At 35.8% G+C, this 27,017-nt stretch overlaps 1 protein-coding gene across 9 annotated transcripts in view; it reads left to right on the top strand.

Annotated features, from left to right (window-relative positions):
* Nucleotides 1-27,017, top strand: part of COP1 (COP1 E3 ubiquitin ligase) — a 222,101-nt gene that overhangs the window by 135,996 nt on the left and 59,088 nt on the right. For all 9 annotated transcript variants that reach the window (XM_032291321.1, XM_032291323.1, XM_032291326.1 and 6 more), the window contains 2 exons: nt 189-270; nt 14,923-15,039. In XM_032291321.1, the coding sequence (XP_032147212.1) occupies nt 189-270; nt 14,923-15,039 (199 nt within the window). The remainder of the gene's footprint in view (nt 1-188; nt 271-14,922; nt 15,040-27,017) is intronic.

Below are 27,017 nucleotides of genomic sequence, written 5' to 3' on the forward strand. Positions count from 1 at the left end.
TGTACATATAAAAAGTTTTGAAAGTACTTTGTATCAACATCTTACTTTTCATTTGTTCTCTAACCTATTTTCCTTTCCTCTCCCCATAACAATAAATTGGTATCAGTTTTTCTTTTTTTTTTTCTTGCTTTATTCATTTTGATATCTCTATTCTGTCTGAGGCTACTGTGTCTTCTTTCTGTTTCCAGGAGCATGAGAAGAGGTGTTGGAGTGTTGACTTCAATTTGATGGACCCAAAACTCTTGGCTTCAGGTTCTGATGATGCAAAAGGTACTATTTAAATCTCTTTCTCACCACCCCCTTCTCCCTGGCCCTCCTAACCTTAATTCCTTTCATTGGCAGAAATACGAACATTTACTGAAACTCATGGCAGTCTTTTATGATAACTGATTATTATTATCGTTGTTATTATTGTTTTGTTTTATTTTTTGAGATGGAGTCTCACTGTGTCATCCAGGCTAGAGTATAGTGTCACGATCATGGCTCACTGCAACCTCCGCCTCCCGGGTTCAAGCAATTCTCTGCCTCCTGAGTAGCTGGGATTACAGGTGCACACCACCAAGCCTGGCTAATTTTTTATATTTTTGTTAGAGACAGGGTTTCACCACATTAGTCAGGCTGGTCTCAAACTCCTGACCTCAAGTGATGTGCCCACCTCAGCCTCTCAAAATGCTGGGATTACAGGTGTGAGCCACCTACCCGCCTCCTCCCCAGATGGAGTTTTGCTCTGTCACCCAGGCTGGAATGCAGTGGCGCCAGTCTCAGCTCACTGCAACCTCCACCTCCCAGGTTCAGACGATTCTCCTGCTTCAGCCTTTCAAGTAGCTGAGATTACAGGTGTGTGCCACCATACCTGGCTCTTTTTTTTTTTTTTTTTTTAATTTTTAGTAGAGGCAGGGTTTCATCATGTTGGCCAGGCTGGTATCAAACTCCTGATCTCCAGTGATCCACCCGCCTCAGCCTCCCAAAGTGCTGGAATTATAGGTGTGAGCCACCGTGCCCGGCCTACTGATTATTTTTTTAAAAAATCCAAGCAGGGGCTAGGTGCAGTGGCTCACACTTGTAATCCCAGCACTTTGGGAGGTTGAGGTTGGTGGATCACTTGAGGCTAGAAGTTTGAGAACAGCCTGGCCAACATGGTGAAACCCCATTTCTATTAAAAATACAAAAATTAGCCAGGTACGGTGGTGCACACCTGTGATCCTAGCTATTAGGGTGGCTGAAACATGACACTTGTTTGAAACCAGGAGGTGGAGGCTGTAGTGAGTACAGATTGCGACACTGCACTCCAGCCTGGACTACAGAGTGAGACTCTGTCTCAAAAAAAAAAAAAAAAAAATCCAAGCAGAGAAATTGATTTCTCTTTTTGAGTGAAAGAAAAATGAATATACTACATCCTCAATCTAATGGATGTTTTTAGATTCATTCCACTTGGAGCCATTTAGAATTTTTACTGCCTTATAACCAAGTCCTTTAGATACACCACCAAATGAGCTACTTTTTTCCTTAAAATATTTAGAAATCTCTATATGCTGCATTGTATTTATTAAATTTCTATTGTATACTAGAATCTCTTAATGAAGTTCATCGTATATCAAGGCATAATTCTACATCACTTTCCAATTTAATTGACCTTTCTTTGCTCTTTCTTGTATATCCATCTTTACTATTCACTCTTCTGTTTTTCCTTAGTGTGCTGTTTTGGTCTGGTTTTTCTCACCATTACATGTATAAAACTATGTTAACAGATTTATTTTATTTTAGAGTTACTACTCTTAATTTATTTGCATTTCTTTTCTTTTCTGCATGTAACCTTCAGACTATTGATAGGCAAGGATAGCTCTAGTATTGGAGGCTTTATTTTGCATCATGTTATACCTTTCCCTTTGGCCTTTTTAATACATAAAATAAATGAAATAATAGACCATGCTCTTCTGTAAAAAAGGAAACAAACATGACTGGACTGCCCCTAAAAAGTTTTGGGTTATAGAGTAGCAAGTTGTTTATCCATACTGGATATAGAATGGAATACCTTTTTTTGTTTTAAGAAATTGTCAGCTGGGCATGGTGACTCACACTTGTAATCCCAGCAATTTTGGAGGCTGAGGCAGAAGGATGATTTGAGGTCAGAAGTTTGAGATCAGCCTGCACAAGACCCTGTCTCTACAAATAATTTAAAAAATTGGCCGGGCGCGGTGGCTCATGCCTGTAATCCCAGCACTTTGGGAGGCCGAGGCGGGTGGATCACGAGGTCAAGAGATCGAGACCATCCTGGTCAACATGGTGAAACCCCGTCTCTACTAAAAATACAAAAAATTAGCTGGGCATGGTGGCGCGTGCCTGTAATCCCAGCTACTCAGGAGGCTGAGGTAGGAGAATTGCCTGAACCCAGGAGGCGGAGGTTGCAGTGAGCCGAGATCGCGCCATTACACTCAAGCCTGGGAAAAAAAAGAAAAACCCCGCAACAAAAAAAAAAAAAAAAAAAAAAAAATTACCTGGGCGTGGCGTTGTACACGTGTAATCCCAGCTGCTGGAGAGACTGGGGCAGGATCTCTTGAGCCCCGGAATTCAAGGTTACAGTGAGTGATGATTGTGCCACATTGTACTCCACCATGGATGACAGAGCAAGACCCCATCTCAAAAAAGAAAGAGAGAGGGAGGGAGGGGGTGGAGCAGAGAGGGAGAGAGAGGGAGGAAGGGAGGTGAGAAAAGGAAGAGAGAGGAAAAGAGAGAAGAAAGAGCAACAAAGAAAAATTGTTCTTAAATTTCTAAATTAGTGAGAGCAACATGTTACAATAAATATATTTATTTTAATTTTTTATAGTGTTCTTTGATGTACAATTTTTTTTTTTATTTTGAGGAAGTCCAGTTTGTCAGTTTATTTTTTCTTGTGTTGTCTGTGCCTTTGGTGTCATATCCAAGAAATCATTGCCAAATCCAGTGTCATGAAGGTTTTCCCCTAAGGTTTCTTCTAAGAGTTTTTAATTTTTTAATGTTTGTTTTTTAAGAGTTTTTATAGTTTTAGGTCCTATATTTATGTCTTTGATCCATTTTGAGTTACTTTTTGTAATATGTTAAGGATCCATCTTTATTCTTTTACCTATGGATATTTAGTTTTTCTAACATCACTTGTTGAAAAGACTGTTTTTCCCCTGTTGGATGGTCTGGCATCCTTGTCAAAAATTATTTGACCATATATCCAAGAGTTTATCTTTAGTCTTTCTCTGCCCTTCTTTTGGTTTATATGTCAGTACCACACTGTAAGCCTGTTTTGAAATCAGGAATTTTAAGTCCTCCATTTGTTCTTTTTCAAGATTGTTTCAGGTATTTGGGATCTCTTGAGATTCTATATGAATTTTAAGGTATATTGTTTTTTCTATTCCTGTAAAACATTGTTTGAGGTTTTGATCAGGATTGCATTGAAGCTTATTGATGTTACTGATCTTTTCAAACGACTGACTTTCGTTTCATTTTTTCTCATATGGTTTCCTGTTTTCATTCATCGTTTTATGCTCTAGTTTTTTTTTTTCTGCTTACTTAAATTTAACGTGCTCTTATTCTTCTAGTTTTCTAAAGTAGAAGCTTACATTATTGATTTTAGTTCTTCTAATATATGCATTCAGTACTATGAATTTCCCTTTATGTAGTGCTTTGATTCATCTCACACATCTTGATAAATTGTATTTTTATTTTCACTTAGCTCACAATATTTAAATTTCCCAAGATTCCTTTTTTGATCTATGCATTACTTAGTATTTTGGGATTTTTTCAGCTGTTTTTCTATTACTGATTTTTAGTTTAAGTCCACTGTGATCTAACAGATACAGTGTATGATCTCCAGTCTTTTAAATTTGTTAAGATATGTTTTATGACCCAGAATGTGGTTTGTAAAGGTTCCATGTAAGCCTGAGAATAATGAGTATTCTACTGTTTCTGAATAAAAATAATCTGTAGATGTCAATTATATCCAGTTGTTTGATGGTACCATTGAGTTCAGCTGTTCCCTTAGCTGATTTTCTGATTGTTGGATCTGTCCATTTCTGATAAAGGGATGAATATGGCCTGTTGTTAGACCCTACATTGATCTGTGTAGCTCTGTTCTGCTCTTTATATTTTTTGAGACAGAGTCTAGCTCTCATTCCCAGGCTGGAGTGCAATGGCCTCATCTCGGCTCACCACAACCTCCACTTCCTGGGTTCAAGCGATTCTCCTGCTTCAGCCTCCTGAGTACTTGGGATTACAGGCGCATGCCACCACACCTGGCTAATTTTTGTATTTTTAGAAGAGACGGGGTTTTACCATGTTGGTCAGGCTGTTCTCAAACTCCTGACCTCATGATCCACCCTCCTCAATCTCCTAAAGTGCTAGGATTACAGGCGTGAGCCACCACGCCCAGTCATATCTCTTCTTTTACTTATACCATGTTATCTTGATTTGTAGCTTTGTAGTAAGTTTTGAAATAAGTAGTGTAAGTCCTTCATCCTTGTTTTTGAAAATGATGTTTAACTTTTCTATTTCCTTTGCCTTTTCATGTACGTGTTAGAATCAAGTTGCTAGTACCTACATAAAACTCTGCTGGGATTTTGATTGCCATTATATTGAATCTATAGATCAATTTGGGAAAAATTAATGTCTTAATATACTGAGTCTTTTATTCCATTATTCCATGAATATGGTTTATCTCTCAATATGTAGGCCTTTTATGATTTCTTTTTTTATCATTTTGTCACTTTCAGCATGCAAGTGTTGCCAGTTTTTTGTTGTTTTTGTTTATTGGTGCTATTGAAAATGGTACCTTTTTAAAAAAAAACTCATTCCTACTAGTTTATGGAAATGCAATTGATTTTTAAAATATAAACATTGTACCAGTGTATTTGCTAAAGTCACTGTAGGTGTAGATTACTTTTGCAGATTCCTTGGGATTTTCTGCATAGCCAATTATGTCATCTGCAAATAGAGACATTAATATTTTTTCATTTTCAACTGTATGCCTTTCTTCCCCCTTCCCACCTTGCTTATTTGTGCTGGCAAGGATTTCAGTATAATGGTAAATAGGAATGACAACAATGAACCTTTCTTGCTTTGTTCCTGATCTTAGGGGGAAATCTTGCAGTTTTCCACTACTAATATAATGACTAAATTAGGGTTTTAGTAGGCACCTGTATCAAGTTAAAGAAGTTCTCTTTCATTCCCTCCTTTGCTGATAATTTTTATCACTTTGGATGTTGAATTTTGTTAAATGCTTTGTATGCACCTATCATCATGTAGTTTTTCTTTTTTTCTTTATTAATACCATGAGTTATAGTCATTGACTTTTAAAACTTGAATTAGCAATACATTCCCAGGATAAATATGATGTATTATGCTTTTTCTGTATTTCTGGGTTTGATTTGAGATTTTTTTTTTCTCAGAGGGTGAAGTTTTTTGCATCTGTGTTCTTAAGGATTATTGGTCTTTATTTTTCTGTTTTTGTAATTTTTTGTGATTTTGATATCAGGATAATGCTGGCTTCATAAAATGATTTTCCTCTTCTATGTGCTTGTGTGTTCTTTTTCTCGGACATGATTATTTAGAATTATTATTCTTTTGTTCTTGAATGTTTGGTAGAATTTGTCAATGAAGCTTTCTGGATCTGTAGTTTTCTTTGTTTGAAGGTTTTAACTAAGAATTTAATTTCTTTAGTAGACTTAGGACTAAAACTTACCTGTCTCTTCATGAGTGAAATTTGACAGTTCATTTCTTTCACAGTATTGATCCATTTCATTTGTTATAAAATTTATGGGCATCAAAGTACATAAAATTCTCCTCCACTTACAATGGGATTATGGTCCCAATAAATCCATTATAAATTGAAAATGCATTTAATACTCCTAACCTTCTGAACGTCATAGCTTAGCCTAACCTACCTTAACTGTGTGTTCGGAATATTTACATTGGCCTACAATTAAGCAAAATAATCTAAGACAAACACTATTTTACAATAAAGTGTTGAATAATATATATAAGAGTATCATACCACATATCAGTAGCCTGGTGAAATATCAAAATTCAAAGTTTGAAGTATGGTTTCTACTGAATGCACATTGCATTTTTACCATTGTAATGTCAAAAAAATCTAAGTTGAGCTATTGAAATTGGGAGCTGTCTATATTTGTAATATATCTCTAGGATTTGTAGCCATGCTTTTTTTTTCATTACCTCTGAGAAGCAGTGATACAGTAAGGTTCTGTTTTTTATTCCTGATAATTGGTATTTGTTGTCCTCTTGTTTATTTACTGTTTATTAATTTAGATCAGCCTGGCATTGGGTTCTTAATCTTTTCAAATGCTCAACTTTTGGTTTTGTTGATTTTTCTGTATTTTTCTATTTTTGATTTCACTGATTTTTGCCTTTTAATCGTTTCTTTTTCTTGCTTTGGGTTTAATTTCTTCCCCTTTCTAGTTTTTTGAAGATTGAAGTTTATGTCATCGAATTGATACTTCCGTCTTTTTTAATCTAACATTTTTTATTATACATTTCCCTTTAAGCACTGCTTTAGCAAATTTTGAAACAAATTTGAAAACAAATTTTCATTACTGTTTGCCATTATATTTGCTATTATATTATTTTTATGATTATTATATTTGCTTTTCCATTCAGTTTAAAATTCTATTTGATTTCTCTTGTTATTCTGTTGTCCATCTATAGATTATTTAAAGTATTTTAAAATTTCCTTAAAAGTTTCAGAAAGCATTCTGTTGCTGATTTATAACTTAATCCTTTTATAATTAAAGGACATATTTTACATGGTTTTAATTTTTTTTAATTTGTTATTTGTTTTATGGACCAGAATATGAACTACCTTGATAAATGTTTCAAATGCATTGAAAAGAAACTGTACTATAAATGCTGTTTGGTGAGTTCTTTAAGTGTCAGATCAAAGTTGTTGCTAGTGTATTTCTGATTTTCTGTATCCTTGGCCGGTGGTTTTTTTTTTTTTTGTCTCCTTGTTTTATTATGAGACAGAAATGTTACAGTCTGATTTTACTTCTCTGTTTAGTTACCTGGTTTTTTTTGTATGTGTAAACCTGATATATTTGTTAAGAGCATGAATATATTTGGGATTGTTAATGTCTTCTTGGTAGAATGAATCATTTGTTAATATATAATATCACTATCCCTGTCAGTATTCCTCTGAAAACTACTTTGTCACATACTCATCAAATGATTAATAGTAATCTCCTTTTCCTCTCCCCTGGGTTTGTAATTACATTAATGTGTTAGACCTTTTTGTTTTGTCTCACAGGCCTCAGACTCTTTTTCTTGTAATTATTTTTCTTCTATTCAGATTGGGTAATTTCTATTTTTCTATCTTCTAGCTCATGATTCCTTTATCTGTCATCTCCATTTTGTAAAAATTTTCTTTTGATTTTTTAAAAAAAATAGTTTCTATATATCCTGAATAATTCTATCTTTCCATTAATTTTAAGTGTGTTATTATTACCCCATCAGGTATAATTAGAATAGTTGCTTTAAAATCTGTTTCATTTAAACCTTAGGACTGACCTTTGTTAATTGTATTTTCCTTTGAAAATTCTTCACAGTTTTCTGGGTTTTTGTATGTTGAATAATTTTGGGGTTGTCTCTTAGCCATTTTGAATATTGTAAGATGTTGGGTCCTGTTTGTGTGGAAAATGTTGGGTTTTTTGTTTGTTTGTTTCTTATAGGTGATCAGTTGACTTAGATTTAGACTGTAAGTTCTGTCCTGCCTTCCCTGGGTGATTGTTGCCTTGTCAAAAAAAAACCAATCAGTTCAGTTCTCAGAGTCTTTGCTGTGGTACTTTGAGTCTGCTTAATGCACATGCCAGTTAGAGCTTAGTTTAGGACTTGGGTGGTCTTTTCAACTGTAGTTGAGTGCACATAACATTTGCTACTCTGCTTCTTGCCCATCTTGCACATACACAGCTCAGAAATGACTGTGCCAGGGAATGCATGGAACTGTAGAATCTCCTTCTCTAGTACTTTCTTTCCAGGTTTCTCCTCAACTCTTTATCTCCCAGGCTCCCTTTTACCGATTCCTTTGTCAATAAAGTTGAGTTGTTTTATCTTAGGAGACTCTGGTGCCCAGTCTACTGCTGAATTCTGTGAGTGGGGCCTGCCACAAGGGCAAAGAAGCAAGAGAATAGATAAGAAAGATATAATGGAGATTCTCCCTTTTCATACTCTATGTCACAGATGCTCCTTTTTTTATATATATACAATTTTACTTTGAGTATTAGCTTCTCATCTTGCTGTAGCTCTGTGATTGAAGCCCACCCACGGGGAAAAGTTGGAGGAGAAAAAAGGATAAGTCCGAAATTAAAAAATTATTCCCAATCCCCTGGTTTGCAGAAGCCTTTGAAACACAGGGATTTTCCTTAGTGTTTGCTGCTTGAGGTGCTGACTTTAGCTTGCCAAGGGAGAAGAGACGGGGGGAAAATGGTACTCTTCATCTCCTGAATTTCATTTAAGTTTAGAATGCTCTCCTGGAAATGACTGTTTTTGCTTACCTTTTCAGTTTCTTCAGATAGTTGCTTTTGTTTTTTGGAGATTGTCCAGAGTAAACTCACAGTGAGAGAGATTGGCTTACTCTCTTAGCTTGGCAGTAAAAGTCTCAAATGCGTTTAAGCCCATCTCAAGAGTGTTATTTAGTGTTATTTAAATGTATTTATTATTCTTGTGTTTGGTGATCTTATAAAATACTGTCAGTGTGATAACTTTACAGTTAGAGAATATTTTAAATCACTTTTATACACATATTTTGCTTGTTTTATATATTTTGTATTTAGTAAATTTTTAATTGAGCAATTTTTTAAGCAGCTATTTTTTCATTGCTTACATGAAAAACTGAGTTCATGTAAATGATATTTTTCCTACATATGAGGTGTATCTTAAAAATAAATTTAGTTCCAAGTATGTATGCACATAATTACATGTTAAAGAACCATCAGTATGTAGCAGCTAATCAGAAGAGAATTTTATGAGTCATTTTAAAGGTTCTTCTTTGGAAATATATTTTCCTTTTAAAATATGTAACCTGAGAATTATTTGCCATAAATAATCTTGCTTTTGAATTAAAGACATTCTTTAAAGGTATTTGTCTTCAAATATGAGTTTGAAGAATTTAGACTAAATGATAGCAGAAGTTACAGGTTCTTCTTCATCCCAAATTTTCTTTTTTTATTTTATTTATTTACTTGGAGACAGAGTTTTGCTCTTATTGCCTAGACTGGAGTGCAATCGTATGATCTTGGCTCACTGCAGCCTCCACCACCTGGGTTCAAGGAATTCTCCTGCCTCAGCCTCCCAAGTAGCTGGGGTTACAGGCATGCCCCACCACAGCTGGCTAATTTTGTACTTTTTAAATAGAGATGGGGCTTCACCATGTTAGTCAGGCTAGTCTCAAACTCCTGACCTCAAGTGATCCACCCACCTTGGCCTCCCAAAGTGCTGGGATTATAGGCATGAGCCACCGCACCTGGCCCTGCATTCCAAATTTTCTTAGTTGTATAAGTTAATGCGCAAGTGACAACTTCGAAGTCTTGGTAGATTTTAGAAATCAATTTTAGTGAAACTCATGCTGATTGTAATGCTTCCACTTTTTAATCAGCAGATTAAGTAACTGTAAATTAATAAATAGCATTATGATAGCAGTTATAATTTGTAAATTAAGAGGTAGTTACCTTTCCTATAAGTTAAAACTTTACTTACGTATGTTATCTCCTGAATTTAAATGAAATGTTCAAGACTTATGTTGATCAGCATCCATGATGGCCTCCAGGTACCTCTGTCTCCTGGTATTCCTATGATTGTGTAGTTCCGCTTCACCTAACTTATTCCAGGCTTCATCTATGTGACCAGTGGATATCTCTTCTAAAATTAGGTTATAAAAGACACTGTAGCCTCTGTCTTCATCATTTTCTCTCTTTGCTGTCACTTGGTTTGGGAGAAACCATCTGCATTATCACAAGCCTACATGGTGGGGAACTGAAGCCTTATGCCAAAAGTTACGTTGAGTGAGTTTGGAAATAGTAATTTAATAGTTTAGAGTCCTAGCAGACAGCTCAACTGCAGTCTGTTGAGACTGAGCCAAAACTACCCAGCTTACCTGCTCTGGGATTCTTAGCCTGCAGAATTCTGTAAGATAGTAAGTTTTGCTGTTTTAAATAGCTAAGTTTAAGGACAGTTTGCTCTGTGACAATGTCTAGCTATTAATATAAGGCCTGTTGTTTCCCTTTGACAAAGTTTAAGAGTCAAGCTTATTTATGTTTGGTAAACAGTATTAAAGTGACATCTTTGTATTTAATCTTTCATACTTTTTACAGAGGTATAAAACAATACACATTGCCCTCAGTTTTATGGTAGTTTTGTTGAAATAGCACTCTACCTTTTTACTCACATGGATAACTTTTCTGTTTTCTGTAGGACCTAGACTGTAGTTTAGAAGTGGGTCTAGAAGAATTACATATGAAACTTACTCATCTTTGCACATCCTCATTAAAGCTTTGGGCTGTTTACTGTGTCATTCTTCTGTCCCTGTTTTCTTTTTCTTTGGTAATGAATTCTTTCTTAGGATACTTTGGTGCAAATAGGCACACAGTAGGCCCTGTCAGAGAAACTCAGAAATATAAATATTGCACATTGGAACTGATTCTGATGTTATTGTAGATAAGCAATGTGTTCTCTATTTTTGGAAACAATTTTAGCAAAATACTTTGGGGAATGATTCACTCAAAATTTACAGATTATTAGATGATAAACTTTATTCTGTAGTGTAGTTGAATTTTTTAAGATTCGCTACTTCAAAATTGAACTGAAAAATTAGGTGACACTTAAAAGACAAAACACTTTTCTTTACCCATTAACATTAAAGAAATAAAACTTGATAAAACACTTAGTGTTATGTAACAAATTTATGGCTAGCTAGATAGAGTATGTTTCTTGGTTTTAACCTCCTAGTTAGGATATGATTTTCCTAATGGTCACTCTTTTGATTATTTACTGAGAGTCAAAGGAGGCCATATGTAAATAAATACAGTGTGTTTTATGTGATCGAATTGTCTTAGCTCTTCACCTAGAGGATGATATTTTCTTTTAAATTTACTTTTTCTTTCAAAGGGACTTTTCATCAATAAATTCTGATATTTAAATTTTTGAAGTTAAATGAAATTCTTACTACCATCCTTGTAAGGAAAAAGTAACAACAAAGGTGTTCATATTAATTTATATACTGTCTCCTTATTTTGAGGTCACCTCATTTATATTTGGCTTAGATAGTTTGTTCTCACACTTGTTGATTTCTTCCTCTAAAAGATTATACTGTTTTATCTTTTGATCTGTGATGCCATCTTAGGATATTAAGTATATTTTAATTGATTTTAATATTATTTCACCATATTTGTTGTATTAGTTTTCTAGGGCTATTATAAGAAAGCATACCACAGACAGGCTGCCTTAAGACAAAATTTGTTTTCTTATAGTACTAGAGACCAGAAGCCCAAAATCAGATTGTTGGCAGGGCCATACTCTCTGTAAAGGCTCTGGAGAAGAATTATTTCTCATCTCCTTCCTAATTTCTGGTCATTGACAGTCATTCTTATCATTTTTTGGCTTGTAGCTATATCATTCCAGCCTTGGCTCTCTCCACACCTGGACTTCTTCTCACTGTGTCTTTGTGTCTAAATTTTCACTCTTCTTATAAAGACACCAGTCATCAGATTTAGGACCCATGCTAATCTAGTGTCACCTAATTTTAATTTGATTACATCTGCACCCTATTTCCAAATAAAGTGATATTCACAAGTACCTGGGGTTAGGACTTAAACATGTCTTTTTGAGGAACGTCTTTAACACCTGTTTTGTTTAATAACCACTCTGAAATTATTGTAATCTCTATACAACTTTTCTATGCTGCATCAGTTTAGTGTAGCTATCTTTACAGTATTTTTTAATCTTAGTTACCCTTGTAGCCCAGTTATATTGAATTCTAATATTATATCGAAAATTATGATCATTGTAGTTGATGTTATGACTTATTTAAATAATGATTACTGCATTGAGAAAACTACCATAAAATTAGAACAGACCTGCCTCACATCTAACGTAACTATCATTCTGTCAGTACTGGTTCTTTTTGTTGTTGTTTGCTCACTTATATTTAACTAACATAAAACACCGCTGATACACAATGCTTGTTTGTAAAGGTTTTTAGTGATTATGAGTGGGATTATAGGCACAGTAAGTGCTTCATACTTATCTATTGTGAATTACCTTTGGGCCTGGGCTGTTAGAGTATAATTCAGTCAAAATCCACTTAATAATCTAATCTTTAAGTGCTATGTTTAGAATGTTGACTTTTAATTTCAGGTAACCATCTCATCTTAGAATTGTATGTCGTGATTGACCAAATGATTGTATTTTGGTCAAAATAGTACGTCATTCTTTTTGGAAAATAATATGGAACAAATCAAATAATGCTATTTAAAAATTTTACTCCATCTCTACATTAAAAAATAAATAAATAAAAAATTAGCCAGGCACGGTGGCGTGCACCTGTAGTCCCAGTTATTCAAGAGGCTGAAGTGGGAGGATCACTTGAATCCAGGAGTCCAAGGCTGCATGCAGTGAGCTATGATCATGCCAGTGCTCTTCAGGCTGGGTGGTAAAGTGAGATTTTGTCTCAAAACAAAAAAACTACTAATAAAAATGATTCTTATTTTAATAATGAGCATCTTAATTTACTGTGGGAAGACTAATTTATCAGATTGTAAATTAGCAACATTTTTTGATAAATTTCTGCTTGGAGATTTCACATAGTGAAATAAATTCTTATGAAATCCCCTTTTATAGAAGTGGTATTTGTTGGAACCAGTTTTACTTACTTTATTCACTCCTGCATACAGGTTACTATATCAATATTTCTAAAAAGATTCTAAGATTTTTACCATGCTTCTATTCCCAATACTGGCTTTCAACCCTAAATGCACATTAAAATCACCTGGAGAACTTCTTAAAAAAAAACACCGGTACCTGGACCCTATCTTGGTATTGTCCTGGATGGGACATTGGGACAAATAGAAAGACAGATAGGAAGATTTTGTTGTTGTTGTTAATGTTCATTAATTTATTCTAAGGTGCATCCAGGATGGCAACTTTTATACTGAAAATCTATTTTATGGGTGTATTCTGTTGTCTGATAAGACATTTTTATTGTTTAAAATAATATGATAGTTGCTCTGATACCTTTGTAAAATGCCAACTCATTTTCTGCTTCTGCTTTCAAATCAGACCTATTTTGCTTAGTCAGCTTTGCTCTCCCTAATCATTACAAATTTTAATATATATCGCTGGATTAGACTACCTGTAAAATACAAAACCAAAATTTTGAAATTTAGCTAAATAATTCTAGAATATATTACTTTAGACATATTTAAGTTATATAATTGAATTACTACATAAAAATTTAAAATTACAAAATTCTTAATTGAAAGATAAAATAAAACAGCTTCCAAGTGCTTTAAAGATGTTCGTGTACATTTTCATATATATGATGCATATCAGTATACACTCATACACACACTATTTAAGGAATAATTGGCTGGGCCCAGTGACACACGTGTAATCCCAACATTTGGGGACTCTCTGAGGTGGGTGAATTGCTTAAGCCTAGGAGTTTGAGAGTAATCTCGGCAACGCAAAAGAACCCTATCTTTATAAAAAAAAATAGAAAACAAAAATAGCCAGGCATGGTGGCACACGCATAGCTACCCAGGAGGCTGAGCGGGGAGAGTCACCTGAGCCTGGGAGGCAGAGGCTGCCTGAAGTGAGACATGATTGTGCCACTGCACTCCAGCCTGGGTGACAGAGTGAGATTCTGCCTCAAAAAAAAAAAAAAAAAGTACACACACACACACACACACACACACACACACACACACACACACACACGTGCCACCTAGCTCCAGATTACTTTTTGTGTTCCTGTCTTTTATGTCTTAGTTGTGGGTCTGCGTTACTTCTCAGTATAAATTTATTGTTATGAATTTTTCTTTTTCTTTCTTTCTTTCTTTTTTTTTTTTTTGGTGGCATGATCTCAGCTCACTGCAACCTCTGCCTCCTGGGCTCAAGTGATTATTCCACCTCAGCCTCCTGAGTAGCTGGCACTACAGTCCTGGGCCACCATGCCCAGATAACTTTTGTATTTTTAGTGGAGACAAGGTTTCACCATGTTGCCCAGGCTGGTCTCTTAACTCCTGAGCTCAAGTGATTACTGCCTCAGCCCCCCAAAGTGCTGTGATTACAGGCATGAACCAACATGTCCAACCTTTTTATCTATATTCATTTTTGACATTAAAAGTAAGCTCTCTTGGTTTTAATGTTATTCTGTTACTCAGTCATTCAGTCATATGGTTTGGCTGTGTCCCCACCCAGATCTCACCTTGAATTGTAATAATCCCCATGTGTCAAGGACAGGGCCAGGTGGAGATAATTTAATCATGGTGGAGCAGTTTCCCCCATACTTTTTTGTGGTAGTGAATGAGTCTTGTGAGATCTGATGGTTTTATAAATGGGAATTCCCCTGCACAAGCTCTCTTGCCTGCCACCATGTAAGAGGTGACTTTGCTCCTCATTTGCCGTCTGCCATTGTTGTGTCCTCCCCAGGCATGTAGAACTGTGAGTCAGTTAAACCTGTTTTCTTTATAAATTACTTAGTTTCAGGCATGTTTTTATTAGTAGTATGAGAATTGACAAATACATACAGCTTTAACATTTTTAGTCCTAGTAAACCAAAATGTTTTGGCACACAAAGATTTCTGGAGCAATAAGCAAACTTTCCAAGTTACAGAGGCATTTACTAATGTATTACTTGTATCTCCTTTTGTTTTTATTGTCCTTTGTCCTTAGTGAAGCTGTGGTCCACCAATCTAGACAACTCAGTGGCAAGCATTGAGGCGAAGGCTAACGTGTGCTGTGTTAAATTCAGCCCCTCTTCCAGATACCATTTGGCTTTCGGCTGTGCAGGTAAGAAATGAAAGCAGATTTGTCTTCCTTTGATGTTGGTTGAGTATCATGGTAAGGATAGGAGAGCATTTTAAAACAACTCTCTTGTAGGTTTAAATATTGTTTTTTTTTTTATTAGGTTCTAAATTAGAAGTATACAGTATGCCATTATTACTCATTTAGTGCTATACTTTAATTGCACTATTCTGACACCTATCTTTAATACATAGATATGAATTTGTTAATTTTTGTCGTTTTTCTCCGTATTTATGTGCATTAATTAATGCTTATTACTTATTCACAAACTTAAGATCGTAATAACAAACAAGCTATTATTAAGCTATATTGTATAGACACAGGAACACTTTTTTTTAAGGCAAACTGTTCTTTCAACAATTGTTTATTGATTGCCTACTATGCACAAAGCAGCCACCTAGGGACAGTGGATAAGACAGTCCTGTATCATGGAGTTCCTGCTAACGTAGTAGTATTCAAAGAAATGTTTGCTATTATTATCATACCAAATAATCATTTGGTAAATTATTTTTCTTGACTAAGGTGACCATATGTCTGTATTTGTCTGGGACAGTTTTAGCTTACACCATTTGTACCATTGTAATTACTATTAGTGCCATCTGTCATTCACAAAAGTGTCATGAGCTGGAATATAAATCATATGGTCACCCTACCTTAATTTTTTAATCTTCTATATTTTTCCTCCTTGAATATTTACTAAAATAGTAAATACTTGTAATTTGCCTTCTGAATGGTGACCCCTTTTTTTTTATTAATAATATTAGGTTTTTACAAAAGAAGTACAAGCTAGCACCATATGATGGGGACAATAGCAACTTTTAAAAAGGAAATGAGGCCAGGTGCAGTGGCTCATGCCTTAATTACAGCACTTTGAGGGACCAAGGCAGGTGAATCATGAGGTCAGGAGTTTGAGACCAGCCTGACCAACGTGGTAAAACCCTGTCTCTACTAAAAATACAAAAATTAGCCGAGCGTGGTGGTGCATGCCTGTAACCCCAGCTACTCAGGAGTCTAAGACAGCAGAATCGGTCGAACCAGGGAGGCCAAGATCGCACCACTGCACTCCAGCCTGGGAGACATAGCAAGACTCCATCTCAGGAAAAAAAAAAAAAAAAAAAGAAGAAATCCATAATTTTTATTTTTTTGAGACAGAGTCTTACTGTCGCCCAGGCTGGAGTGTGCAGTGGCACGATTTTGGCTCACTGCAACCTCTACCTCCCAGGTTCAAGTGATTCTTCTGTCTCAGCCTCCTGAGTAGCTAGGACTACAGGCATGCGCCACAACACATGACTAATTTTTATATTTTTTAGTAGAAACAGGGTTTCACCATATTGGACAGGCCAGTCTCAAACTCCTGACCTCATAATCTACCTGCCTTGGCCTTCCGAAATACTGGGATTACAAGCGTGAGCCAATGTATCCAGCCAGGAAATGCATAATTTAAACCTTGTCACTATACTTTTTCCTTTTATTCAGCTGACTATGTCACTGGGCTACTGACATAGTTTCCTAGTTCAATTTAAGGAGGACCTAGACTAACATATACATGTGGATAAAAATTCTCTTTATTAGCATGTAGAATTCATTTTTAACTATTACATGCTGTTTTCATTTGAACTTACTTCTGTGTTATTTAAATACTTACTACTTTGTCATGAATTAGAAATGTGACCTTGAGCAAGTTCTTTAACTCTCTCCCAAGTTCTTTAACTTTAAAATAAAGGTAGAGTTTTGGGGGGCTGTTGTGAGGATTATGGAAAAAAAGATTCTTTGTGTAAAGTTTTCATAATTGCTATTTTTATTATTTTATCATATATTCAATTAAAATATATACGCTTAGTTTATGTTCTGTTTTATAAACACTGGCCCTCATTTTCATATATAATATTTTATCAATATTTAATTTAATTTGTACCAATGTCAGATATGAATATTATCAAATTTTCTCCTTCCTGGGAAATGAGAACCTACTTTAAAAATGATTCCACAGTCTGCTAGGCAGTTTTCCCCATTATTATCCATTTTCATACATTTCTTACTTTTCTTGTTTAATTTTCCATGTAAGCCTTAAGATTTATATTTTTCCAATCTTAGAAAAATTATTTTGGTATTTTTATCAGACTTGCTTGTATTTATTTGCTGATTTTAGAAGCATTGGCATTATTGTGATCGTATGTTTGTCTGCAGTTACATGGGGTGTTTTTTTATTTGTTTGGGTTTTCTTCCTTTTTTTTTGAGACTGGGTCACCCAGGTTGAATACAGTGGAATGAACACAGCTCACTGCAGCCTGGACCTCCCTGGCTCAAGTGATCCTCCAGCCTCAGCTTCCTGAGTAGTTGGGACTAACAGGCGCACACCACCACACCTGGCTAATTTTTGTATTTTTTTTTTGAGGTGTGGTTTTGCCATGTTGCCCAGGCTGGTCTCAAGCTCCTGGGCTCAAGCAATCTGCCTACCTCAGCTTCCCAAAGTTCTGGGATTATAAGTGTGAGCCACTGCACACTTGCCGTTGTTTGGGTTGTTTTATGTCTTTCAGTGAGATTTTATAATTTACTTTCTTTAGGTTCTGGACTTTTCTGGTCAGTTGTTTCCTAAGTATGTTACCTTTTTTTTTTTTTTTTTGATGAAATTTTACTTTCCATTCCCTTTTTGCAGGTATTTTTTGCTAAGTGTAGACAAAACTTGTTCATATTTGAATATTTGTCTTATATCTAAGTACTTTACAAATTTTTCTCATTAAGTCTAGTACCTTTTTAGTAGTGTTTGGGTTATCTATTTATACTTGATATCTGCCTAAAGTGATATTTGCATTTCTTCTTTTCCAATGATTTATGTCACATTCTCTACCTCTAAGGCAGAGTTTACTAGTGATAATGTCCTCCCCCATCTATTTTCATTGAGTTGAATGAGCTCTAGTGTTTTGCTGTTTAGAATATTGGCTTTTGAAAAATATTTTATTATATTCAAATTGTTTTACTTTGCTGTTTCTTAATTAGAAGCAAACAGTATTTTATCAAGTGCCTTTTAGCACCAATTGATGCTTATGCCTTTTCTGACACTGAATTGTATTTTTCTTTAATTAACCTTGCTTTGGCATAATGTAGAATTATTTTGATAAACTACTGTATTTCACTGGTAATTTTAAATCTGTATATTAAGTTAGCCAATTACTCATTTTATCTTTTTTTAACTATCTTTGCCGTTTTTAACATCAATAGTTTTGTAATTTTCAGTGTACAAGTCTTGAACTTCTTTTGTTAAATTTGTCCTTATTTTGTTACTTTTACTTGTATTGTAAATGGAATTGCTTTTAAATTTTATTTTTTTATTTTGTTAACAGTGTACAGAAATACAATTGATTTTTATATCGATCTTATATCTCTGATACTGCTTCTCTTTATTTCTAGTTTTATTGTGGATTTCTTGGGGCTTTCTGCATGTAGAATCATCTGCAGTTGAACAATTTATGAATGCCATTTTGCTATATTGTATTAGCTAGAAGAGCTAGTACAATGTTAAATAGAAGTGGTAAAAGCAACTTCTTATCATAGGTGAAGAACATTTATTCTTTCATAATTAAGTATGGTGTTGGCTGTGAGGTTTTTTGTAGCTACCTTTTATCAGTTTGAGTAATTTTTTATCTGTTTCTAGTTTGCTAAGAGTTTTTGTTGTGAATGAGCTTTAGATTTTGTAAAATGCTTTTTTCTGCCCCTGTTGAGGTTTATGTTTTATACTATAGTAATGTGGGATAGTAATATTATAATAATATTAAACCAGTCTTTTGTTCATTGGAAAAATCCATTTTGGCCTTCATATAAACCGTTTTTTACATGTTACTGGATTCATTTTGCTAAAATATTAAGTACTTTTGTGTCTGTATTAGTGATGGATAGTTACCTGTAGTTTTGCGTATTTATTTAGAGACAGAGTCTCACTCTTTCGCCTAGGCTGGAGAGCAGTGGCACGATCTTGGCTCACTGCAGCCTCTGCCTCCCAGACTCAAGTGATTCTTGTGCCTCAGCCTCCTGAGAAGCTGTGACTACAGGCACCAGCCACCACATCCGGGTAATTTTTTGTATTTTTAGTAGAGACAGGGTTTCACCATGTTGGCCAGGCTGGTCATGAACTCCTGACCTCAAGTGATCTGCCTGCCTCAGCCTCCCAAAGTGCTTGGATTAGAGGCATGAGCCACCATGCCCGGCCTGTAGTTTGCTTATGAGGATATTTTCTGTCTTCAACAGCGAAGAACTACTGGGTTTATAGAATGAATTGGGAAGTGTTCCTTCTGTTGCATTCTGAATGAGTTTGTGAAGAATTGGCATAATTTTCAAATATTTGATAGGATTCATCAGAGAAACTATCTGGGCTTGGATCATTCTTTTTGGGAAGATGTTAAAGTCCTGATTCAATTTAATTTGTTGACTTTTCTTTTTGGGGGACAGGGGTGAGGCAGGGGAGGAGTTTCACTCTTGTTGCCCAGGCTGGAATGCAGTGGCACTACCTCGGCTCACTGCAACCTCTGCCTCCTGGGTTCAAACAATTCTCCTGCCTCACTCAGCCTCCCAAGTAGCTAGGATTACAGGCATGCACCACCACACTCAGCTAATTTTGTATTTTTAATAGAGACAGGGTTTCACCATGGTGGTTAGGCTGGCCTTGACCTCAGGTGATCCACCCACCTCAGCCTTCCAAAGTACAGCTAGTGCTTGACTTATGACCATGATTGGTTCCGACAGACCAGTCGTAACACGATTTGGTCGTAAGTTGAGTAGGCTATATGTCCAGTACTGTGAAATGATATTATAAAAATCTTTAAGTCATATTTTATCATAATTTTATTGTTGTTATATATCATAATTTCATTATTGCTATATATCATAATTTTCTTTGTTCATTTTATGCCATTTGTATCATCTCTACACCATTTTATTTCTTATTTTTACATTCGTCAGGTTTAAGTAAAACACTGCATTACCAGTACAACTGGTTTAATATTTGCAAAACATACAAAATTACAAAATACAGGTGCATACAAAAATACAAAATACAGGTGTAAAAAATACCATAGGAAACATTTTCCCAATTGCAAAACATATCAGAATATATAAACATGTGCAAAACATTTTATTGGCCGTTTTTGAATTTGATCTTCCATCCAAATATATAGCAATTTCTCCGTTTCGTGGATGGGCCCGCTTTGTTGCTTTGTTATAACTGTTGATCGCATGGGTGCAGAACCTTTCACAGCTTCACTAATTCTTTATCTTTCAAAATCGTCGACACAGTCAAGTGTGATAACTTCGTATCACGTGCGATCACATTCACTTTCTTTCCTCCTTCGTACTGCTTAATTACCCTTATTTTCGTGTCGAGATGATGGCCTTTCTTTCCTTCTTGGCTGGCTGAGGCGTAGACAAAGACAATTTCCTCTTGGTAGACATCTTGGGAGGGGTTTGATGAAAAATATCCAAGACACAAAACACAAATTGCTGTACCAAGTCTGGGATAACAGTTGAAATGGTCCACGCGGAGATGGTAGTGCTGCCGGAAGCTGGTCCGCACTGTCGTACGCCCAGCTGGGCAATGTTTGCGCTGCCAGACGCGGAGCAGTCATGGCTAGCGATCATGGTCGTAAAGTCGAATGGTCATAAGTTGCATAGGTCCTAAGTCGATCAATACCTGTACTGGGATTACAGGCGTGAGCCACCGCACGCAGCCTGTTTATTTTTTCTAGATGAATTCAGATTTTCTGAGTTTTCTAATGTATTGGCATAAAGTTGTTCATAACATTCCTTTATAATTCCTATATTGTCAATAGTAACGTGCCTAGTTTCATTCCACTATAATTATTTTCTTTTTGGTAGGTGTAGCTAAACATTTATCAGTTTCTTCACAGTGTATTAACGTATGTGAAAAGGCTGTTGTTTTTGTTATTGTTGGAAGGTCTGGGGGATGATCCTGCAGGGTTGGCTTCCTATAATGACTCTTAGCTCATCACTGAATAAATAGGCCAAGGGAACTATTATTTATTTCTTAGCTAGTGTCACTATTGAAATAAAGAACATGATGCCATTACTGTAATCATGGAATCAGGAATCATTCATTACAACTCCCACAAAACTAGCAACTGGACACTGGAACACTGCAACAGAAAACCCCTACATCTCTGCAATAGTGCTTGTAACAGAAACATCCAAAGCAGAAGGAGAATGACCATAAAATGTTCACCTTTCAAATCTTAAATAAGTGCATCTGAGTGATAGAACCTAATTCATATGTAGAAGCATAACTGCAAGAGCATCTGAGCAATATAGTGTTAACTTTTTATCTTGCATAGGCTGTAAACACTTTAAGATAGTAGAAATAGATGCTGAGGGCACATTGAGGTTAGGTATGAGCTAGTTTTCCTCAGTCTGAAGCAGGAGGTAGTATCAGAGCAAGGCATCATGGAGGCCAATAGTGCTTAATTCATTGCCTTTCATTGTACCTTTCACTGACTGAAACATTCCTTAAGACAGGAAAAACCTTTACTACTAGAAAACTGACCGAAGTTCAATCATCTTCATTTAGAATTGAAGCATTTTTTAAGATGTAGCCTGTCATCTAAATGTTTGTCTTTAAAGTATAAAATAATACTCTCTCTTTAGCTATACTGTTTATTTTACCACTGAGAGCAATACAGAATCATACTGATGAAGTTGCTTGTTTATTAAATATCATTTGTGATGATGAATTTGACATTAGGAATGAGCTGTACTTTCCTTAAATGTTGCTTTTGGAGTTGCAAGAAGTAGAAGATTAGTATATGAGCTTCCCCCAATTACAGTTTGACTTCCTGTTGCAAGGGCACTGTGGGTCCTACCAGGGAAGCAATGCATCATACCAGTTGTAACCTTCCCAGTCTGTCTTGCTTAGATCTTTTATTTGTGCTTGTTACAATGAATTTTTTTCTCTCTGTACTTTTATTTTGTTATTTTGTTCTTTCACCTTTTATCATACATACAAAGACTTTAAAAGTCCCAATATAAAAGCAATAAATTAGAATTAAAACATACATCTTCTGAGCTTTGTGTATGCAATAACATTGCCTCAAAATACATTAAATAAAAGGGAAAATGCTAAGAGAATTCAAATTTCGGTATCTTAGGAGACTTTATAGATCCTTCTGTAATAGAAAAGCAAAAATGATAAGGTAATAAAGATGTGAACATGAAAGTTAACAAGTATGTATATAGAAGATGGAATCTGTCAGCTAGAGAAATCCATGTTCTTTTCAATCAGACATAGATTATTTACTTAAAATGATTTTTTCTGCTTATCTTTTTCAATAAAGTCAAGCATTGATTCTAATCCCAGTATATCAGACTTGTTTCTAAATGATTTTGACAGTTTCCCATAATGAATTTATCTTTGCGGATATTCAAAGAAAGCAGCACTAGTGGTGTTAAAGGGTCCCAGTTAGGTTTTCTTTCCTATCATCGTTAATGTAGGCAACCATTCTGCAGACTTTTGAGATAAATCAGTTGATTTATTTACAATACTTACCTGCCTACATGGTTTTAAGTTATTTTAATGTCTTTTTAATGATTAAAAAATTATGCCTCATATTTATTAGTCATTCATTACTTACCATTATTTGCATTTAATCCTTACAACAGAAGTATACAAAAAGAGATTGATGTAAAGCAAATCAATGAGGATTGAAGCAAATTAATTCTCACAAAATAAATGTGTAGTTTGTTTAGGTAATTTTGCAGCTGCTGAGTTTGTATAAATTTAGCAAACTAGGCCATTTAGAGGAAGTAATTCTGTACTACTTTTCAGGTGTGCTTTTTAATGCTTTTCCTTCTGGTGTAGGCATGCTGGATTTTGTATTTCTAGAGACCAATGAGATTTGGAAGACATTCCTTCTAATTGTTACCTAGTAAATAGAAAACACAGCTATAAATATGCCTAATAATTAGCACATATTTTATAGACACTGATTCCTGGTTGGGCATGGTGGCTCACACCTGGTAATCTCAACACTTTGGGAGGCCAAGATGGGGGATCACTTGAGCCTTTGGGTCCAGGCGTTCAAGGTTATAGTGAGCTATGATTATGCCACTGCAGTTCATTCTGGGAAACAGAGCAAGACCATGTCCGTTAAAAAAAGCAACTGATTTCTAAGCAGGCAGAATGTGATATTAGCAATTTTTGCCCACAGTTTATGCTTATTTTATATATTATAACTCATTGTGAGTACTTTAGATTGTGTGATTTATGTTTATTCCTTATCTCATTACAGTAATATAGTGATAATACTGTGTGTTCTGTAAGTAATCACTTGTATATGATGCTTTTAGATGAATTCAAATAGTAAATCACCAAATTTTAAATTATTCTTTGATACATATTTTCCTACATTTCCCAGTGATAAAGCCCACAATGTAAGTTTTTTTTTTTTTTTTTTTTTTTTTGAGATGGAGTCTTGCTCTGGTGCCCAGGCTGGAGTGCAGTGGCACAATCTTGGCTCACTGCAGCCTCTGCCTCCCAGGTAAAGCGATTCTCCTGCCTCAGCCACCTAAGTAGATGGCATTACAGGCATGTGCTACCATGCCCGGCTAATCTTTGTATTTTTGTAGAGATGGGGTTTTACTGTGTTGGCTAGGCTAGTCTTGAACTTCCGACCTCAGGTGATCCACCCACCTCTACCTCCCAAAGTGCTGGAATTTGAGGCGTGAGCCACCCTGCCCAGCCTCACAGTGTAATTTTTTTAGCCACTAATATCTTTATATAGACCATGTACTGGGCCCTGTTCATGAGTATGAAGTTTTTGGTTTGGTTTGGCTTGGTTTGAAGATGGAGTCTTGCTCTGTTGCCTGGGCTGGAGTGCAGAGGCATCATCTCAGCTCACTGCAACCTCTGCCTCCCAGGTTCAAGCAATTCTCCTGCCTCAGCCGCCCGAGTAGCTGGTACTGCAGGCATGTGCCACCATGCCCAGCTAACTTGTGTTTTTAGTAGAGATGGGGTTTTACTTTGTTGGCTAGTCTTGTCATGAACTTCTGACCTCATGATCTGCCCACCTTGGCCTCCCAAAATGTTGAGTTTACAGGGGTGAGCTGCGCCCAGCTATGATTTATTTTTTAAAAAAGTCTATCCTCATTCTGTTGCCCAAGCTGGAATGCAGTGGTACAATCTCAGCTCACAGCAGCCTCTGCCTCCTCAGTTCAAGCAATTCTCGTGCTTCAGCCTTCCACGTAGCTAGGACCAATTTTTTAATTTGTAGTAGAGACAGGGTTTCACCACATTGGCCAGGCTGATCTTGAACTCCTGACCTCAAGTGATCTGCCCACCTCGGCCTCCCAAAGTGCTGGGATTACAGGTGTGAACCACCTTGCCCAGCCTGGCATTAGGCATTAAAAATTCATTAGTATACCTTTTTCCTGCAAAAAGAGATAAACTAAGTATGGATAAAATAAATGAAATCAGTTTCCTATTGATCAACAGAAACAATTCTTTTCAAATGATGTATATTTTTCAATTTCCTCAAGGATTGAGTGTTGGAAAGGAAAGCCTAAGCAGACAGAAAAAAAAAAAGAGTTAGTAAGGGTTTCAAATAAATTAGGTGAAGGAGGACTGGGTTTTTAAGTGTTTCTCCTACTGTTTCTTAACGGAAACTTCTTTTTAATTGTGGGAAAATGTACATAATTTAACTGAGACTTGTTTAAAAATTTATTACCTTTAAAAATTGTTTTAATTATTTTAGATTAACTGACAGTTGTGGTTTAATCTGATGTACAGATAGATAGGTAATTGCTACTTCTTTGACTCTAGGAGAATATCACAATTGCTCATATATCTATTGTGGATTGGTAAGGATTAGAGAGATTATTCACAAAGTAGAGGGTAAATAATAGTGGCTAACATTAGTGCATTTTTAAGGTTTTATTCAGGCTGGAAACCAGGGCTAACTGTATGTGATAGAAAATAGGAAGTGTTATCTTCTAATTCCTTCTCAAATGATGAACAAAGATCTGACAACTAAATACAGAGCTGCTGTTAAGGGGAAATGCTTCCAAAGTATTCCATATGTGTTTGCATTATTCCATATGTGTTTATGTAACAGATACTTGGCTTGCTCTCTCTTTTGTCAAAGAGTAGCTTTCTTTCAGTTCTCGAAAACAGCATATTAAGATACCATCAAAGGGCCGGGCGCGGTGGCTTACGCCTGTAATCCCAGCACTTTGGGAGGCCGAGATGGGTGGATCACGAGGTCAAGAGATCGAGACCATCCTGGTCAACACGGTGAAACCCCGTCTCTACTAAAAATACAAAAAATTAGCTGGGCATGGTGGCGCGTGCCTGTAATCCCAGCGACTCAGGAGGCTGGGGCAGGAGAATTGCCTGAACCCAGGAGGCGGAGGTTGTGGTGAGCCGAGATCGTGCCATTGCACTCCAGCCTGGGTAACAAGAGTGAAACTCCATCCCAAAAAAAAAAAAAAAAAAGATACCATCAAAGGCTTAAAGGAAATAAAAAATGGTTTCAGTATTGTTATTAAAATTAATGATGAGGTCAGATACAGTGGCTCACACCTATAATCCCGGCACTTTGGGAGGCCAAGGTGGGTAGATCACTTGAGGTTAGCAGTTTGAGACCAGCCTGGCCAAAATGGTGAAACTCCATCTCTACTAAAACTGCAAAAATCAGTTAGACAGTGGTGGCACACACCTGTGGTCCCAGCTACGTGGGAGGCTGAGCAATGAGACTCTCTTGAACCTGGGAAGCAGAGGTTGCAGTGAGCCAAGATCGCACCACTGCACTGTAGCCTGAACACCAGAGCAAGACTCTGTCTCAAAAAAATAAATAAAAATAAAAGTAATAATGATATCTGTATGAGATAAATATTAGTAACCAGTTGGCCCATGTATGTTTAAATGGTCAAAATTTATTTCCTGCCTAAGAAAAACCTAACAAGGATCTCCCCAAATCTTCTTTCTATTCCAATCCTGTCACAGTATCCAAAAGCTAGGGCATTGAGGACTTTTACAAACTCTCAAGCCTCTGAAAAGCCAAGTGATAGAATTCAGGATTTCTGAAATTCAGTTTGATGTCTGATTGGCCATATTACATATGAGTCTTCTTCCTTTATGTCTTCTTATTTTTGGAACAGTCTAACCGATTGTGTCCCAATCTGTATTTTAAGACATTGCCTCATTAATAGTAGTGATTTTATTCTTACTTTACTAAAGGTAATGAAATACTCATTAAACATTTAATAAGATATTTCTATGTCTGTTTCACCTGATCCTTTTAACATATCAATGATGATTGCCCTATCAATGGTGGAAATGTTTGTGTATTTTTTTTTCAGTAATCCTAGAGGAAAATTATTCGTTGTACTAGAAATTACTCTGTAATAGTTACAGAAATCAATAGTTGGTACATACTTTTGATCAGCTTCCACACTTAAGGTGTTAGGAATTGATATACCCCTTAAACATTTACCTAAGTGTGTTCCTGGAGTGGCAGTTTCTTTCTTTGTTTCAGATAAAACAATGAAACAATGAATGCTGATTTAAGTAGATAAATTTTTTAGTTTGTTTACCTTTATCACCTGGATTGATAGTTACACATAAACTTTTTAAAAAAGAGTTCATACATAAAAATGGATATGTAAACACAATAAAAGTGTATTACAAATTATATACAAAATAGTTTTTGAATGGAAATAGAATTGTGTGTATCTGACATCTCTGTTCTTTTGTCTGCATCTCTAACTCAGAGAGGGAGGGAGGGAGAGAGAAGAAAGAGCTCCTCCTCAACTCCAGCTTCTCATTCCTCTGAAGTTTGGTTTCGGTTCCTACCCTTACATAGAAATTTCTCTAAGATCGAAATTTTTGTCACTAAGATCAGTAGCAGCCTCATGTCACTAAATTCAAGCCCTTATTTTATTTGATCTCTTAGTAGTAGTCAACATTG

Source organism: Sapajus apella, unplaced genomic scaffold, assembly GCF_009761245.1.
Source record: "Sapajus apella isolate SASKATOON/1434 unplaced genomic scaffold, GSC_monkey_1.0 scaffold25, whole genome shotgun sequence".
Classification (NCBI taxonomy): Eukaryota; Metazoa; Chordata; class Mammalia; order Primates; family Cebidae; genus Sapajus; species Sapajus apella.